The following is a 17,617-nucleotide window of genomic DNA, read 5'->3' on the forward strand; positions in this document are numbered from 1 at the left end:
GCCCTGGGCCCTGGGGACCCTTCTCTTCTGGCCCGGGCTGCGTGACCCTGGGCAGCCCACGCAGGCCTGTCCCACCAGCCTCCTAGGCCCGCTGGGAAGATCGTTTGAAGGAAAGTGGAGAGAGTGCTTGGCGCGTGGGCACAGCTCCCCGCACGGCTGTCATCATCACCGGGTCATTAGGACGGACCTGCCTTGCGCCCCGGGCCTGGGTGCCGAGGCTGGGCGGCAGGAGCCGATGAACTCAGAGGCAGCCCCGGCCCCGGGCTGACTCAGGCGGAGAAGCCTCTGGGAGCAGCGGCTGCTTTACGGTCAGCCCGAGCCAGCCCGGCTCCGGCCCCCCCTCCCCACCGGACTCACCCAAACCCGAGGCCATTCCGGGGCCTCTTATCTGGGGAGATAAAGGCCCCCTGCCCCTGAATGATAGATCTATTCAGCTGGCTTCTGTGTGACCTTGGCACCCCTCACCCTCTCTGGACCAGCCTTGGGGAGCGCCTGGGGTGGGGGGACAGGCAGTGACTTCACAAACCTCCCCGGCATGCCTTCCATGGGGGCATGGTTGGGGGCAGAGGGACTCCCTCACTGCTTCTGGGCCCCTGGGGAGAAGGTCCTGCTCTCTTGCTCCTCAGTATCCGCCCTGAGGGGCTATTAGGAGATTCCAGCAACCCTGTGACATCATCCTTCTGAGAGCCTGCGGTTATTATTTTTATGTGACACTTAGGGAAACTGAGGCGCAGAGCTCAGAAGGCCTTCACCCCAAGCCACACAGCCAACCGCCGGGACACTGGTGTGGGCGTCAGCCAGCACAGTCAGAGCCCATTTGCTCTAGCCCCCCATTTTCTATGGGTTCATGGCTGGTAGCAGCAGCCTCCCTCTCTCCACCCCTAGGACACCAGCTGCGTGCCAGGGCTTGGACCAGAATCAGCTTCTGAGGTCCTCACCTGAATCCGTGGGACAGAGGAGGTGGTCAAAGCTCAGAGAGCCGGGATGGCTTGGCCGAGGTCACGCAGCAGAAGAGGTAGAGGGAGAAGCTGTCCCCCAACCCCCTGCCTGCTGTGTGCCCTCCACCAGCTACCTCCCCAATCTGTTGGGGTTTCAGGGCTCTGCCAGCACCAGGCCTCAGGGAGCCTGCAGAGACCCTCTGGCCTCACAGACACCCCCTGGCAATGGGTGGCCAGAGAAGGTATGTGCCCAGCCTGCCAGGGTGGGCCCACCAGGCCTGCCTGGGCCCGAGGCTCCTTGCCAGACTCACATGAAAGCGTGAGGTCATTGGCCATCCCAGCTCCCTGTCCCATCTCGCTGCCGTGACTCAGCCCTGCCATACCCAGACCTCTTCCTCCAGGGGACCCCAGCAATGGCCTGGCCTGGCCTGGGCTGCCCCCGCTCCCTGCCCGCCCACTCGGGGCCTCCCACCCTGAGTCACCGCTCACCTCACCACCCAGCACACGGCTCACTGCATAAACAGCCTCCTCCTCCCCTCTCCAAGCTCCCAGAGTTCCCACTGCTGACACCCCAACAGCCAGGCTGACCAATGGGGGACTATTCCCAATGCCCTCAGGCTCAGACCCCAAGGCTCACCTCCAGGACCAGCTTTTGGGGATTGATAGGAAAATCTGGAATTGAGCATCAGAGCTCAGACCAAGGGGACAGGCTGACCTGGGTTCAGATCTTGGCTCCTTCTGTGCTAGAATGGGTGACCTTGGACCAGATACCTCAGGTTCCCTATCTGGAAAAGGAGGGTACTGATAATCAGCTGCAATCCCATGAGGATTCTGTATGGCATCGCATATACCAGCGTAGCCCTTCAGGGTGCGGGCCTGAGGCAGGCACGTCTCAATTTAAATGGCTGTGTGACCTCGTGCGAACCACTTCCTCACAGCTCTGAGCCTCAGACTCTTCATCTGTAAAATGGGAGTAATGAAGAGAATATCCCCTGCTGTGGTGATAACTGTGCCAACACGTGCAAAAGGTCTGTGCGTGGTCTGACCCCTGGAACCAGATGTGGGTAAATGTCTACAGGGGCAAACAGTGGCGATGATTTTAATTCTTAAAGTGCCAGCCACTTAATAAGCCCAGGCTGGTTTCAGGGTGAATGATGGGGAGATGGAGAGTACACGGTCCCCGATGTTACTCCAGGGAAGGGCTCCCCGGATGCTGAAGCTCCAGAGTACCCTTTGCAGGCTGGGCACTATACTTCCCAAGGGGGATCCCAGAAGGCTCTCTGAAGAAGTCTACACGCTCTACAGCCCCCGGGTACTCAGGGAGCACCTCATTCAGCCAGAAGAAGGGGATTGCCTGCAGCCACCCAGCCACCCGAGCCTGCCACTCCTCTGCGCCCCCCTCCCCAGACACCTCCCTGGACCCAGGACACCCTCACCTGCCAGGGTCAGAGACAGCCCCTGGAGGAGTCACAGAGCTCATCTGCCCACTGGAAGCTCTCGGAAGCCCTGCTGGAAACCCAATTTCCCAAACTCCTTTGGCAATGGAATCCCACCGGCTACCTGCATCTTTCCTTGGAACATCCTACAGGAAACGCTGGGCTAGGCCGCATCAACCCAAGAGGACTTTGTCTTTGTCTTGTCCCATGAAGCTCAAAAGGCAGCTCCCCAAGCTGGGGCTCCCACATGGGAACCCAGAGAGCCTGGGCTGAGGCCAGTGGAGGAAGAGTGGGCCCAGGAGAAACATCCCTGACTCCCCCACTTCTGATTCAACAAGTCCTTACTGAGTATCTGGTCTGGACAAGGGCACAGAGGCCGGGGAGGTCACATGGGCAGAGAACAGAGGGAAGAGAAACGTCACTGGCCCCGGGGTCCGCAGACCTGGGCTTGAACCCCTGACCGTAACAGGGCAAGCTACCCACGCTCCCGGAGTGTGAGATCTCATCTGAAGATCGAAGCACTGGCACCGCTCAGAGGGTTATGTTGTAAAGATTGCGTGAGAGCAAGAACGTGACTCTGCTCTGGGATTAGGTGTGATCCACAGCGACCACCGGTGGGGCCCTTTCTCACCTAACCCTTCCCACAGCCACCATGCTGTGATGATGGCCATTTATAGAGGAGGAGACGGGCTCCGAGAAAGAGGGAAGGGGGGCACAGGTAATGAGAGGTGGCCCTCTGATGCAAACCCGGCTCGGCCTGACCCCAGAGGCAGAGCCCTTAGCGCAGCCTCGGACACAAGGGGTAAAGCCTCGCCAGAGACTTCGGAGCCTAGCAAAGCTGTAAATGAGAACCACACAGGCATTCAGCGATGGTTAGCTCTCCTATGTTAGATGGAATTGGGAAGGCTTCCTGGAGGAGGTGACATTCGTGGTGAGCTTTAAGGATGGCCAGCATAAGTCAGGTAAGAATGGAAAGAGGCCAGAGGCCCCAGCCTGCACAGAGGGCCAGGAGGCATGAAAGTCTGTGGTGTATCCAGGGAATGACAAGCCCTGTGGTCTGGTGGGCTAAAGCTTTGGGCACCCAGGTCAGCGTCGACGGGATGGAGATAGTTCAGGGTCAGACCCCAAGCAGGCCGGATGCCAGGGTGGGCATGTGGGCTTGGCGAGTGGCTGCACCCTGACACCAGGCTGGGTCCCGGCTGCAGGCTTCCAGCAGCAGCCTGGTTTTCATAAGGCAGCATTGGCCCAGGTGTGCAAACACTCCTTGTCTGGCGTGGCATTGTATGGTGTGCCAAAGCAGAGGTGAGTGAGTGGAGCGAGCCAGGTGGCCAAGTGCTCTTGGAGGGACTATGTGACCCGGAGTAACAGAGGGGCAACTCATGGGGGAACTCGCCCATGGCATGCAGATTGTGCAATGTCTAGTACCCAGCACGCGTGCACACACACACACACACACACACACACACACACACACACACACACCCTGCTCCTCCTTAGGAGCAGGTCTACACTGAGAAGCCCACATGCACCTAACAGGCCAGGGGGACAAAGGGGAGGATAGAGCCTGGCTCAGAGCCCTCCTGTGCCCGGCAAGGGGCCAGACCTGCCATGGGCTCTGCCACAAAGCCTCCCAGTAGCTGTGAGGTAGGATTTTCCTTCTTGGATGCCTTTGACGGATGCGGCCTCTGACACTCCAGAAGGTGAAACTGTGGTGTGCCCTGGGTCACATGGCCAGTGAGCAAGAGAACCAGCTGCAAACCACGGAGCCCCTGCCCTACCCTACCCATATCCTGGCACGGCACTGAGCACTTGTCCATAGGGGTCTGGGGGTGGAGTGGGGGGCCGAGAGCAAGGGGGTTCAAGCCTGAGTCACAGGGCTTTGAAGTTGACAGCTCGATCTGCCAAGCCACAGAGGTTCCAGGGGTGGGCTGGCCCCTGACTCACCCCCACACCCGGAGCCAGCCCCAGGCAGAGGCTTCAGCTCCTGACCGCCCTCTTTCCTGCCAGAGCCCAGCTGTGCCTCTCCTGGGTCATTCATGGCTCAGGATTCCCAGGAGCTGGGCAGGGAGGCCAAGGCCTTCAGGCAAGGAAGTATCCCGGGCACACCTCTGCTCAGGAATTTCAGCCTGGAATCACAGGGGGAACCCAAGCTTTGCCTGCCTGCTGGGCACCAAGCTACCCTGATGATATAGGCACCAGGCACTTATTTTTAGCTGACGCTTAATTCTAGAACCACGTACTGTATTTCTGGTGGCCCGACCTCCTGGTGGCTCACCCCTTCCCCGAGGGGAAAGGCGTCCTCCTGGTGGGGCACTGGGTGCGCCTTGGAAAACCTGGGTTCTAGGCAACAGAGTGGGTGTGACTCTGAAAAACCGCCAGCTGCATGTCCTGGCTGGTGGTAGCAGTGGGATGGGGGAGAAGGTGGGGGCTCCAGCCCCTCCAAGTACAAGAGCATAGGTCTCAGGAAAGAGTCCAGGCATTCTGGGTTTCCTCATCCAGGCCTGGCAGGGTGACCTCTGGCGGGCTGCTCCTCTACCCGGACCTTGGCTTCCTCATCTAGGTATAGGCCAAGGGCCCTTCTGTCTTTGGATGCTTGTCTGATTTTTTTTTCTTACACATTATCTCAAGTCTTCATCATTAGAAGATTTTGAAGATGGTACCGGGCAGGAAAAAGGGCCTAGATCTCCCTCATCAGGAAGATGTGTGTGCAAAGCCAGGCTTTGTCTGGTGGGGCAAGGCCATCTTGTTGCATTTCACTGTAGTGTCGGGCATCATAAACCAACAGTGCCCTGGCCTGTGGTAAGCCCTGGGGTTGGTGATTTCAGAGAAGACCACGTCTCGGTGAGCTCATGGGCTCAGTGAGGAGACACACCACTCCCCAGGAAATAACCAGATAGTTTCAGGACAGGTATGTGCTATTCCAAGCTTCTCAAGGTTTGACCCTTCTAATCTCTCTAACCACATCTCTTACACAAGAGGTGGATGAATGGGAGACTGGTTGTGTAGACGTATGGATAGAAGGAAGGTGAAAGGTTAGATGATGGATGGATGAGTGGATGGATGGATGAGTGGGTGGATGGGTGAAAGGAGCATTGGATATACATGTTATAGGTTGTTGAGCCAAAACTCCAACCCTGCCTTTTATTCAGTGTGTGACCCTGAGTAAATTATTCACTTATCTATAAAATGAGAATCTTATCTGGAAAGACCTCATCTGTAAAGTGAGAATTACGAGCCGAGCTTGCCTCCTGGGTCTATTGTGGGTATCCTGTGAAATAAGAATGGACAGTCCGTGTCTACCTAAGAGCTGTGACGAGGCCTCGGACACTGACCTTGTACACATGGGCTGAGTGCTGTGTTTTTACTAAGGGGTGAGCCCCCCCCCACCGTGGACACAGGTGGGAGGCTCCTTCAGCTCTCGGGGACCCCACTCTCCCAGCCTGCATGGGGTTCCCTGCCTCATCAGGGAGGACAACCCCTGGAGAAGAGTTGCTGCGGGAGAGCCCCCTGTGGGCTGCAGAGCCAGGAAAGTGCACGGAGGGCACACAGAGTTCAGGGTTAGGGCTTGGAAGTCACACAGCCCCACTCTGTAATCTTGGCTCTGCCACTTGCCAGCCGTCTGACATTGGGCCAGTCGTGAGGCTTTTACACAATTTCCTCAAATAGGGACTAATTACAGTCCCACCTCTTAGGTATATCGTGTCTGTTAACGGAGCTGAGGCCTGTGAATCAGTTAGCACGATGCTAAGAATACATTACATATTCAGTACGTGTGTGTTTACCCCACACCTGAAAGGCTGGGGGGTCGGGGGGGTGCTGGGCCCTTAGCACTTGGAAGGTAACTCAAAGCTTTGCATCCAGAGATTTCCATCCTGGATGCTGCTGAGTCCTGAGTTGGTTTCCTTATTTTGGCAAGTCCAGCAGGACTTACACAGCCTCTCGACAAGGGTGCCTTGACTGAACAAAATCTACTTTCGGCTGAAATTCCAGCAGTTCCGTGGGCCTCGCTGACCCTGGCCTGATTAATAACAAGCAAGGCACATGAATTATTCCTTTAAAAGTACAGTTTATATGGGAGATATAAATCTCTCCAAATGGGCTGAGGCAGAGGGAGGAGGAGAACTGGCAATGGGTTGTCCTCCCAGGGAAGCCGTGGACACCGGGGGAGCTGGTCCTGCAGCGCTGAGCCTGCCCTTGCGGAGACCCAGCGTGGGGACGATGGTGTGGGTGGTGGCAGGCCCTGCTGGCTCAGGGTGAGCTGTGGCTGATGGCAGGAGGCCCAGACCACCCACCAGAAAGAGGCCATGAGGCTGAGTGGCCCCAGGCCTGGAGGGGGGCAGCCCCGACCTGCAGCCTTGGGGACAGATGATGATGGGAATGTCTGAACCTCCTCAGTCCCTAAATCCCCAGCCTGGGCTGGCTCCGGGGCCAAACGCTCCCCAACCCCTCATGCCCTGCAGACTCCAGACATCACCCCCTGGCCAGCCCCATCTTCCCAGCTGCTCGCTCCGCTAAGCCGCCTGCACGGTATGTGCTTGCACCCAAGACGCTGTGTCCCTTCCACTGGGGCTGCAAACAGAACTTTCTGAAACCTAGCGGGGCCAGGGTGGCGGCAACAGGGAAGCAACCTGGTTGCTTTCAACCTGGTTGCCTTCTGGTTTTCCAGAAGTGAGGGTGCAGACGGTCCCAGGCTGGGAGCAAGAGGTTGCAGGGCTGCCCAGGGAGCTCTAAACTCTGGTCAGGTTGGTTTGGAATGCCATAGGCCGTCAGAGCTGAGAGCACCCCGCTCCGTCAGTGGGAAAGCTCACGAGCTTTTCGGGGAAGCCGGGGAAGGGGCAGGACTTGTCCAAGGCCACACAGTGTGCACAGCTGAGCTGGGCCGGAGCTGGTTGGTCCTGCAACCATACCAGGCCCCTGCTCCCGCCCCTGGCTGCCGGGTTGGACATTTAATCATCCCTGCTGTGCGCTCTCAGTCCCACACTGTGGCTTCGGCTGCTGGACGGCCTAAGATACTTACTCTTGGTGCAGAGGGTGGAGAGGGAGCTGGGAAGATGGCCCAGCCCCGTGCCAGTGCCCTGGCCTTCCTGCCACCGGGTCCTTCCTAGTGGCCCTTCCCACACAGACCCAGGGGCTCACCTTGGACCCCTGGCCGCTTCCTGGGTGTACTGGAAAGAATTGGGCTGGATCAATAGCCAAGAGGACATGTCTGGCCCCATCACCGTCTTGACCAAGTTGCTCCTCCTCTTGGACCTTGGTTATCCCATCCGGCAAATGGGAGCAGAGGCTGGAGAGAATTTCTGAAGGGCAGTTTCTGGCGCCATGTCCCACCCAGAATATGCCTCAACTTCACTCTTCTGCCAACCTGCCCTCCCCACAAACCTCTCCTTGGGTCGGGCCGGGGCCAACCCTGAGTGGAGCACATCATGTGTGCCAAACAACTCCCTCCACATCCTGACAATGGGGGGTTATTTCGATGAATCCCTGCTGCCTTTAGCAGCCCAGGCTGGTAACAGGGCCAGGTCGGGTTGGGGCAGCTGGCGGGGGCCGTTGATGGGAGCCAGAACAGTAGGGTCGGGGCCATGTCGCCAGGCCAGCCAGGAGGGGCAGCTGGTCAGGGCCCGGCTGGGGAGCTGTGGGGCCGAGGCTGGCTTTTTTTTTAAATCAGCTTAATTTTCTCTACCTGGAAACCAACTGTTGCCAGTGGGGTAGCCGTGTTCCGGGAAGGCTTTCACCCCCTAGGACCTGGGCTCGCTCAGGTTCCGGGCCCAGGCCTCTCCATTTCACAGGAGCCCTGTTTGTGGCGCGCGGGGAAGGAGGGGCACCGGAGCCGGGCACGGCTCCCCACACTGACCCTGCGGGGCCCGGGCAGCGGCCCCTGCCCTGTCGTCATCCTCTTTTCACACCAGAGAGGGATCCTGTCTCCTGGTCTGTTTAATTCTTCTATTATGTTTCCCAGACTCAGAGCCTCTGGTTCCCTATTGTCCTCAGCAGCACTTTGCATTTGTGTAAAGATTAGACGCAGTAGAACCTTCGCTCTCCTTCCAAATGGTCTTTCTCTTTTACTTTCTCAAATCCGAGTTCTTTCTCTGGCGCTGGGCTCTGCTTCCTTGTCCTCCCTCTCTCCCTACCTGTCTTTATCTGCCTCCCTGTTTGGGTTCCTCCCCACCCGGACCCCCTCCTGCTCCCGGCTGACCTGCTTGTTCTTCTCTCTTCTCTTCATGGTTCAGTAGTTTGAATTCTCTCTCCGCCCCTTCCCCCACCCTGACCCTGCTTCATTCCGTATTTATATTCTCTGCGAGGCTAATAGAAATGACTAGGAGTATTGCTCACCTCATTCCAGAAATACTCTTCTAAATTCTTAGAGAGGTGCCTCGCGGGGGAGGGCGGTGAGCACTGCGTGGGGAGTCTGGGTTTTTTGGTTTTGTTTTTTTTTTTTTTTTTTTTTTTTTTGCAGGAGGGACGGAGATCCGAGTCCCAGTGCCAGCTCGGTGGCATCTAACAGCTGTGTGACCTTGGCCAGGCCAGACTCCTCTCTGAGCGTCCCGGGCAGTAGTGGTGCCAATCCCCGGACCGTGACAGCTGCCTCGCATCCCAGGGCCACGACAGAGAGCGGCTGAAAATGCTCCGAGCACACAGTAGGTGCTCAGACGTGTTTGTTCCTGCTTCCACTGCAGCCCGACCCAGCCCCGGGGAAGGAAGAGAAGGCTGCCCTTCTGTCCCGGCATGGCACACACGCACACGCTCACATGCACACACACACACATGCACGCTCTAGTCACGCCCTAGGAAGAAGCAAGCTTGCCCGTCTCCGTGGTCATGTTTCCCCCTTGGGAAACGTCCGATGACAAAATCGCTGCTGAACACAGGAGCTGACAGTTGAACAGCCTGGGTTCCTGGGGGACCCGATCTCCACAGTTCAGAGCCAGGCGTGTGTTCATGCAGTCCCTCCTCCCTCTGTGAGCGTGCACTCAGGGGCGCCTACTGTGTGCGGGGCAGGCTCCAGGCCTGGCGCTCTCTGGAGTTCTGGGCCTCGAGATTGCAGGGGAGATAAGCCCGGCGTCATGAGTCAGGCAGGCTGGAGAGCCAGGCTCTGGGAGTTCCGAGAAACAAGAGGGCTTTCCAGGTGTACCCGGAGACAGGGTCCCCGAAGACGTCGCAGGAGGTGGACTCTGAGCCAGGCCTGGGCAGGAACAGAGGGCGACTGCCGGTTGTGCAGGCTGCTTAGCTCAGCACCGGTGCAACCCCACGCTGTGCCCAGAAAAGCCCGGCTTCTGAGCTGGCAGGAGGCAGGAGCAGAATGCCGGCCCCCGGGGTGCACCACCCCCAACACTGCCTCGCCTTTCCTGAAGACAGTGGCCGCAGGTGAGCCAAGCACCCTGTCACGTCCAAGGCGGGAGACCTTTCGAGGGGTGCTTTGTGTGGTTCCCACGAAGGCCATAGGTTCTGGAAGGGACCAGAGCTCCTGTCCCAACGCCCTGGGGAGGGGGGCAACTCCAGGCCCGTCCGACGTCAGGGGTGAGCTGTGTCCTTCATGGCCCAGAAACGGCTCTGATTTGCCCAAACCACACAGCCTTGAGCACCCCCATTCCCCTCCCACACAGCAGAGAAGGGGCGTCCTCAGCCTGGGTGGCAGTGGCAGGCGGGATGACCGGGTGTCCCCCCAAGGAGAGGGAGGGGTTTGCTCATGGATCCCCCCTTCCCACTCTTAGCCCCGGGCACGCCCCGTGGAGCAGCCGTGCACACGGAGAGTGGGGAAGGGGGACGGGGCGCCTGGGGATGACTGGAGGAAGGCCAGCAGAGCTGGGAGGGGCCGGTACTCCAGGAGGTGCTCCAGGCACAGAGGGCGGAGCGGGGCCTCCCCTCCCGCCTCCACCCTCCCCTGTCCCCCCCACCGGGAGGCTGGGGCGGGCGGCACCCCGGGAGGAGGCGGCGTCCCGGCGGGCAGGGCCGGCGGGCAGGGGCGGGGCCGCGGCTGGGGTTATAAGAAGCGGCCAGGGCACTGAGGCAGTGAGCTGTGGGCTCGGCTTGGCAGCAGGACGCCGGCAGACAGGCGCGCTCCGTCCTCCTGGGCTCCGTCCTCCGCCCAGCCCGTGGCCCGCCGCTATGGTCGCCCTGCCCTCTGCCTGGTGCTCCGTGGCGCTGGCCCTGCTCCTGGCGCTGCACGAAGGTGAGCTGCCCTAGCCTCACCTGCTACAGCGGCCCCCCACCCCCAGGTCTGCTTGGGGGGGTCTCCCTCCCCAGGGCTCGGTCCTCGCAGGTCTGCCGGGGGGCTGCTGGGGGGGCGCCCGCAGGGGGGCGGCTGCAAGGAGCTCTGCAGGTACGGAGGCCCTTCCCGCCGCGGCTGCTGGGGCTTCCCCAGGCTGGCCCAGAGCTCGGGGGCCGGGACGATGCCAACTTCCTCGATTATGCAAGAGGAGGAGCCCCGCGGGTCCCCCTCCGCCTGCGGTGCCAGGCACCCCGACCCACCTGTCCGCCTCTGTCCCCCTGTTGCGCACGCAGGCAAGGGCCAGGTGGCCGCTGCCCCGGAGCATCCAGCACCCTCAGCCCGGGCCCGAGGCTCCCACCTGCGGCCTCGGCGTTGCTCCTGCAGCTCCTGGCTCGACAAGGAGTGCGTCTACTTCTGCCACCTGGACATCATCTGGGTGAACACTCCCGGGTGAGCTCCCGCGGGGACCCAGGCGGGGCTGCTAGAGGCGGGGCAGGGGGTGGGGAACCTGTAGCTAGCACAGCTCTCCCTGGGCCTCCAGACGGATCGCTGAGCTGACATGAAGAGCGGCTGGGTGTTGTCCCTACTCCCACGTGGGGGCTGCCTCGGTAACCCCGGGCCGGCTCCTGAGAACTCTCACGACAGCCTGGTGTCGGCCCCATTTTCCAGATCAGGGTACTGAGGCCGGGAGAGGCTGGGGGCCTCCCCCAGGATTGCACAGGAAGGAGTAAGCGAGTGGTAGGTGGAGGCTTCATCCCAGGCCCCCGGATGCCAGAGCTCACACCCACTCTCCATGCCGCCTCTGCATGATCTTCCAAGAATAATACGATTAATGACAGCACCCATGTCTTGACTGTGCCAGGCTCTACGCCAAGCCCTGCTTGCAGGTTATCGGCTCACGCATCCCCCATCCTCCCCACGAGGCAGGCACTGCTGTCGTCCCCAGTGACAAGATGAGAAGCCTGCCCCATGTCACCTGGCAGGGCGAGGGTGGGAGCCCAGTGCCGTCGGTTCTGTCTGCACCCGCACTGCCTCCGGGCCACTGCATACTTCAAGTTGAAGTTTCTCTGTGTGTTTGTGTTTTTTTTTTTTTTTTCCTCCCTTCCCCAAATTGCAAAAGGCAAGAGAAGCCCTGCACGTAAGCGTGTGTGGAGCTAATCCGCATCCAAACACTCGCTCAGGGCGGGAACCCTGCCAGTCCCTGCGTGCTGGGTCTACCTGGAGTCATTACAACTTCAACCACATTGTCTAAAATTAGCTCTGGCACCCGAAGGTGCTGGTCTAACCGGCCACAGGGCCCCTGCCCGGCCCCCAGCCTGCCTTGGCCAGATTTTGAGTCCGAAATCAATCCCACCTGATCTCACACACACGCACACACACACACACAGGCACTTGCACACACCATTTTTTAAGTCAAAGCTCCAAGACACATTTATCACCCCTCCAGGCAAGGGGTGACCAGGTGAGGGCAGCTTAGCCGGGAGCCTGTATGTTTACTTCTGTGAGATGGCATTTCCTCCCCTCCTCCAGGGGGACCAGCCTGGCTCTATCCATCAGCTCAAGTTCCTGTCTGGGAGGGAGGGGAGGAGCTGGGAGGACTCCCCACTTCCTGACTTAGGGAGGGAGCACGGGTCCGCTCCCTCCTTCTCCACGCTGGGAGTCTGACGGAGCAGGGGCCAGAGGTGTGGGAGCAAGCAGAGGCCCAGAAGGGGGAGGGCCCTTGTGCAGGACCACCTGGCACCCAGGGAGGAGCCTGTGCTGGGGCTTCTGGAGGTCAGGGGCTGGTAACCCTTTGCTTCCACCCTGGCGGCATGGGTGGCCATTCCAGCGTGCACCGTGGACAGTGTCTGCTTGCCAGTGGTCGTAGTTTATCTAATCCTCTCTCCCTCTCCCTCTCCCCTCCTCTCTCTCCACCCTACACCACTACCTTGCTGGCTGCCTGCCCACAGACAGACAGCTCCTTACGGCCTGGGAAACCCGCCAAGACGCCGGCGCCGCTCCCTGCCAAAGCGCTGCGAATGCTCCAGTGGCGGGGACCCCGCCTGTGCCACCTTCTGCCATCGACGGCCCTGGTAAGTGGGCACCCAGCCTGCAGGGGCCAGGGAAGCAGGGTGTCTGGAAGACCAGCGGAGGAGCAGGGTGGCTAACGGTGGGGGCGGGCAAGGCTCCTGGGGGCCCACAGGCTGCCTGGAGGCCACGGGCAGTGACCCTTTCTGTGGGGAACCAGTCACTCCAAGTGCCTCCCACTTTCCAGCTCTGGGGGCTTCTGAGAACATGCCACCCTCACTCCTGGGCAGGAGGGAGTCTCCCCAGGTGACAGCTGAAGTAGCTCAGGCCCAGAGAGGGGATAGGACTTGTCCTGTGGGGCTGCCCAGCAGGTCAGAGGGAGAGCTGGGCCTTCAGCCTGGGTCTGACCAAGTGCACTGGGCTGTGGCTTCTGACCGTGACATGCAGGGCTTCGGAGCTTTCTGGTGGAGAAGTAACATCTGGGCTTAGGAGGCTGTGGCACTATCCCAAGGTTGTCACAGAGTTGTTGGGGGTGGGAGGGTGTGTGGGGGGGGTGGAGTTCGGCCAAATATCTTAACTCTCTGGGTCTCAGTTTCCCATCTGTAAAAGGAGCGGGTGGGAGACTTTGTTCCTTCGCTTGGCCACTCGGAGCATTCGGAGAAAGCAGAAACTGGCCTCCCAGTCCCAAACCTGCCATTCCCGTGGTGATGGTTTATGCGAAACTCCTCCTCTGAGACTCAGGCGGTGGCTTTACCCCTGCCTCAGTTTCCCCTGCAAAGGGCCGTGCTCAGCTGCAGGTGGCTGGATTCTGGGAAGGCCGGGCACCCAGCTGCGTCTTACTGAGGCTAAGAACGCATTCCCGGCAGCTCAGTTTTCCTCAGCTCCCACCCCGCCTGGGAAAGGAAGGATGCCAGGTGCACAGGGGTGGAAATGGATCTGCTTGGGGCGGGAGGGGGCACTGGGCCCACAGCCAGGTGTTCTCAGCGCCCTGGGCAGCCCCTCACTTGGGTCCTAATACCGTTCATTCAGGGCCGAAGCTGTGGTCGTCCCAGGCAGCAGGTCCCCCGCAGACGTGTTCCAGGCTGGCAGGACGTGGACCTCCGCAGGAGAGCTCCTCCGGCAGCTGCGGTAAGCGGTGCTTGCACTGACTGAGCACCTACTGTATGCCTTGCACATTGCCCTCAGTCTCCATATGAGGCCAGACCGGGTCCTTACTGGGCAGCCACAGGGACTGAGGCTCAGAGAGGTAAAGGCACTTGCCCGAGGTCACAGCAGTCGGTGGCAGGCATCCGGCTGGCTCCAGAGATTGGGATTGTGACTGCGGAAGGCCGTCGGTTGTGAGCATCTCCTACGTGCTAGGTCCAGAGGGGTCAGCTGTCTATTCTGTCCCCTCCTCCCTGGCCCAGACGGGATCCCCTTCCCGGCAGCCTCAGCATGACTCAGCTCGAGGCTTGGCATACAGGACATGCCCATGAACGTTTGTCCAACCAAACTGGCTTGAGATTAGAGAGCCCACATCTTGGTTGTGCAGCCAAGTGGCTAAAGGGGCAGCTCCTGAGCCGGGGCTGCCCTGTGTGAACCCCAGATCTGCCACAAACAAGCCTTTGTGACCTCGGACTTGTCACTTAACTTCTCTGTGCTTCGGGGTCCAATTTGAACCAGGCCCATCAGCGCAATCCATCTCTGGGAGGGTCGTGAGGTTGGATGAGCTGATGCATGTGGAGCGCCTCAAACACGGCCTGGCACCCCGTGGGAAGTCTGGAGGTGTTAACCATTTAGACCTCCCTCCCCGAGGCTCCTCGGAGCTGACCTCCTGAGAGGTTTCCTGTCTGTTGGCTACAAACCAGCTGCAGCCCCCAGGGACTCCCCTGTCTGGTGAGAGACTGAAATACAGGAGACAGGGCAGGATGGTGGGGCTAGGGAAGACCCAGTATATACTTAGGAACTATCTGAGGATGAGAAAAAGTCAAGATTAAGACTTTTAAGTATGTGGTACCTCATGATGGGCGAAGAGCTTGCTCTGCTGACTTGTCCTCATCGTCACTCCAGCTAGGCCTGCGTTTATTTTGCAGACTAAAAAAGGGGCTCAGAGAGATTCCCACACTTGCCTCGGGTCCCATGGCTGGGAACAGAAGCCAGCCTCCTAGCTCCAGGCTAGAGCACTTGGAGCCAGGACGAGGCCACTTGGGTGATGCTGGAGTCCCCACCAGGGTCTCATCCCAGTTCAGAGAGCAACTGGGACCCCATATTCGTCTGGCCTGAGCCACCTGGAGCTGGACTGTGAAGAATGGGAATTTTAGTCAATGGAATTTGAGTGAGGGGAGGTAAAGAGCCTAGAAGGAACGGCAGGAGCAAAGCTGTGGAGGTGGGAAGGCAGGTCATGGGAGACACTCTGGTCGTTCCGGCAGCATTCGATGTCAAGCATCAGCTTCTCCAAAGTCCCTGTGGGCAGAGAAGCTTCTGGGCCTGGTGAGGCCCATCCATGCAGTGCAGACTGTGTTTGTGGGGTCAGCTGCGGCTGCCCCCTGGGCCCAGGGCGGCTATGGTCAAGGAGGCCAGGTCCTATAGCTCGGCCTCTCCTAGGGAGCTCTCAGGCAGCCCGCCTCTCCCGGGATGCTGAATTGACCCTTCTGGATTCCAGGAACATTTCTGCCGCCAAGATCCGCTTTCCTAGGCGACCCCAGGAGGCAGGGAGGCAGCTGAGGCCCACACACCCAAGGCGGAGGAAGAGATAGCGCCGGTTGCCAGGGACCGCTGGCAAGGAGCCTGTGTGGAGCCGCGAGCAGAGGAGCAGCCCCGGGCCAGGGACCCTGCCCGCCGGGGTGGCACAAGCTCTGGCCTCCCTGCAGGGCGACCTCATGCTGCCCAGGAAAACCTTCAGCCCCCAGGCTGCAGAGTGGCCTCCCCGGCCGGCCCCAGCCCCACCGCCCCGCTGGAAGGAACCGCATGAGGAGTGTGCTCACCTGGAGGCCACGTCCGGAGAGGTTTCCTGTCTGTTGGCTACAAACCAGGATCGACGAGCAGTGGTGGACACGCAGACCGAAGCCGGCCCTGGGGCCCGGAGGGCCCTGGGGTCCCGGGTGGCCCCCGTCTGTCCCCTCCCCAGAGTCCTCCTACCCTCCTGCCCTGGGGACACTCCAGGTGAGAAGGGCCTGCTCTGTCTGTATATAACTTATTTGCTCTAAGAACTTTGAGAATCCCAGTTATTTATTTTAATGTATTTTTTTAGACTCAGTTATTTACCTGCGAACTTGTGTTTGTAATAAACAGTGAAATGGTGCGCTGCTGGTATGGTGTCTTGGCTGAAGCAGAGGGAGGAGACACCTCTCAGGAGCGGGGCAGCTTAGAAGTTAGGGGGACACAGGAAGGAGAGAGCAAGGGTCCGGGGCAGGTGGCCGGAGCCCTGGGTCCCACCCCTGGGCCCCTGCTGGGCACCTCTAGCTGCTAACCCAGCCTCTCTAGGCTTTTGCCTGTCATGTGCCTGGACAGCCATTTGCAGCTTTGACACCCAGGATTCCAGGACCTGTGTCCCCATCAGGCCAGTCACCTATGGCCAGGCCTCTCCCAAGAGCATGTCTGGAAGGAGTCAAGACCTGCTTCTATGCCAGCAGCCCAGGAATCGTCCGTGAGGCCCACAGTCCATCTGTCCAGTGAGGGCCAGGGCCAGATGGATTCCACGACTGTGCTCAGCCTTAGTGGCCAGTGACGGGTGCTTTGTGGAGCTGCGACCTGGCCCTGGCTCGTCCCTTGCCCTGGACCTTGCGAGTGAACCAGAAGTAAGCTTTGGCCGAAGAAGCCCAGGGATCCGGGACTGGGTCGCCCAATCCTGCCAAGGCCCAAGAAGCAGCCCCCCTGAGTTCCAAGGATGGCCGGCAAGTCGCAGTCACCCCTGTCGGCAGCTGCCTGCACCCACAGCCTCCATTTCTGCCAAATCCTCCCTCGACAAGCTGTCCGCTTTGCCCCCGGCCTCCCTGTGCTGGGAGTGGCAGGCGGCCTGAGCTGGCATTGAAAAATAATTATTTACACACTGCTCTAATCCTGCCTTGTCCACGAAGCCAGCCCTGACCCCCTCACCAAAGAATGTCATGCCACACATGGGGAAACCCTGCTGTCTACCGGCACTTCAGCGATGTCAACTCATTTTCTCCACCTCAATCAGCCACCCTGTGACAGAGGGAGTTTTATTACCTCTGTTTTACAGATGAGGAAATTAAGTGCACAGGGAAGGCAATTTACTCGCCCAAGGCCACACAGTAAGTGGTGGCATCAGGATTTGAACCCAGAGTCCAGAGTAGATATGTATGTATATATGGATGTATTTAATAAATATTATTGACTGAATGTATGGATCATCACTGCCGCATGACCTGGATTCATGTCTTTCTCTTTCTGGGCCTCAATTTCTTTTAATCTACACAATGGGAAACAATAGTCTCCAGCTTGTAGGGCAGGTATGCTCTCGCAACAGACTGCTGGGCTCGGCCCTGGGCCTGATAAGAGGCAGAGGCTGCTCGTCAGGCCACCCAGAGGGATCCTGTGATGAGCAGAACGGCCCCATCGCTGGACCTGCGGCGGGGCAGCCGGGGTAAAGAGGAAAGGTCAGAAAAAGACTCTGGACAAAAGGGGCTGCTCCCGTAGCCTCCAAAGATGAGTTAGGAAGAAATTTGAGAGGGAATTCCAGGCAGAGGGAAGAGGGAGGGTGAAGGCGTGGCAGCAGGAGTGACAAAGGACGCCCCAGGGAGGACCCTGTGCAGCTGGAGCATGGGAAGGGAAACACAGCAGATGATGCCAGAGAGACCTCGAGGCCAAAACCAGGAGGCTGGGCCTTCTCTCATGGGCCGCAAAGGGTCTGTGAGTCGCAGGGGACCTGGTCAGAGCTGGGCTTTGGAACTATGCCACCGGAAGCAAGAGTAAACAGGGAAGCAAGCTCACCCTCGGCCCTCAGGGGTCCACAGTGCATCCTGGGGGGTGAGGGTTGGGGTTAGGGGGCCCAGGGGAGGGGCCCACCTCTCAAATCTCAGCAGAGCCTG

General features: G+C 59.5%; 1 protein-coding gene and 1 long non-coding RNA gene across 3 annotated transcripts in view; one reads left to right on the forward strand and one right to left on the reverse strand.

Moving 5' to 3' along the window:
* The window catches only part of LOC140602334 (uncharacterized), a 21,886-nt gene extending 11,652 nt beyond the window's left edge, over positions 1-10,234 (reverse strand). The window contains exon 1 of the long non-coding RNA XR_012005283.1: positions 8,568-10,234. This is a non-coding gene — a long non-coding RNA (uncharacterized lncRNA). The remainder of the gene's footprint in view (positions 1-8,567) is intronic.
* EDN2 (endothelin 2) lies at positions 9,540-16,928 on the forward strand. 2 transcript variants are annotated; one of them, XM_072771663.1, is made up of 5 exons: positions 9,540-9,736; positions 10,874-11,030; positions 12,534-12,652; positions 13,617-13,715; positions 15,229-16,928. In XM_072771663.1, the coding sequence occupies exons 1-5, from the start codon at positions 9,672-9,674 to the stop codon at positions 15,320-15,322; spliced, it is 534 nt and encodes a 177-aa protein (XP_072627764.1). In that variant the 5' UTR covers positions 9,540-9,671; the 3' UTR covers positions 15,323-16,928. The 2 variants fall into 2 exon arrangements, with proteins under 2 accessions (XP_072627764.1, XP_072627763.1); XM_072771662.1 differs by lacking the exon at positions 9,540-9,736 and adding an exon at positions 10,374-10,541 and having other exon boundaries at positions 12,530-12,652.
* The last annotated feature ends 689 nt before the right edge of the window (positions 16,929-17,617 follow it).

This window comes from Canis lupus, chromosome 13 (assembly GCF_048164855.1).
Source record: "Canis lupus baileyi chromosome 13, mCanLup2.hap1, whole genome shotgun sequence".
NCBI classification, from domain to species: domain Eukaryota; kingdom Metazoa; phylum Chordata; class Mammalia; order Carnivora; family Canidae; genus Canis; species Canis lupus.

Coding starts and splice junctions, on each gene's coding strand:
- EDN2 (XM_072771662.1), top strand. CDS start 10,478: ATGGTCGCCCTGCCCTCTGCCTGGTGCTCCGTGGCGCTGGCCCTGCTC. Junction 11,031..12,529: donor ATCTGGGTGAACACTCCCGG/GTGAGCTCCCGC, acceptor GCCTGCCCACAG/ACAGACAGCTCCTTACGGCC. Junction 12,653..13,616: donor TTCTGCCATCGACGGCCCTG/GTAAGTGGGCAC, acceptor CCGTTCATTCAG/GGCCGAAGCTGTGGTCGTCC.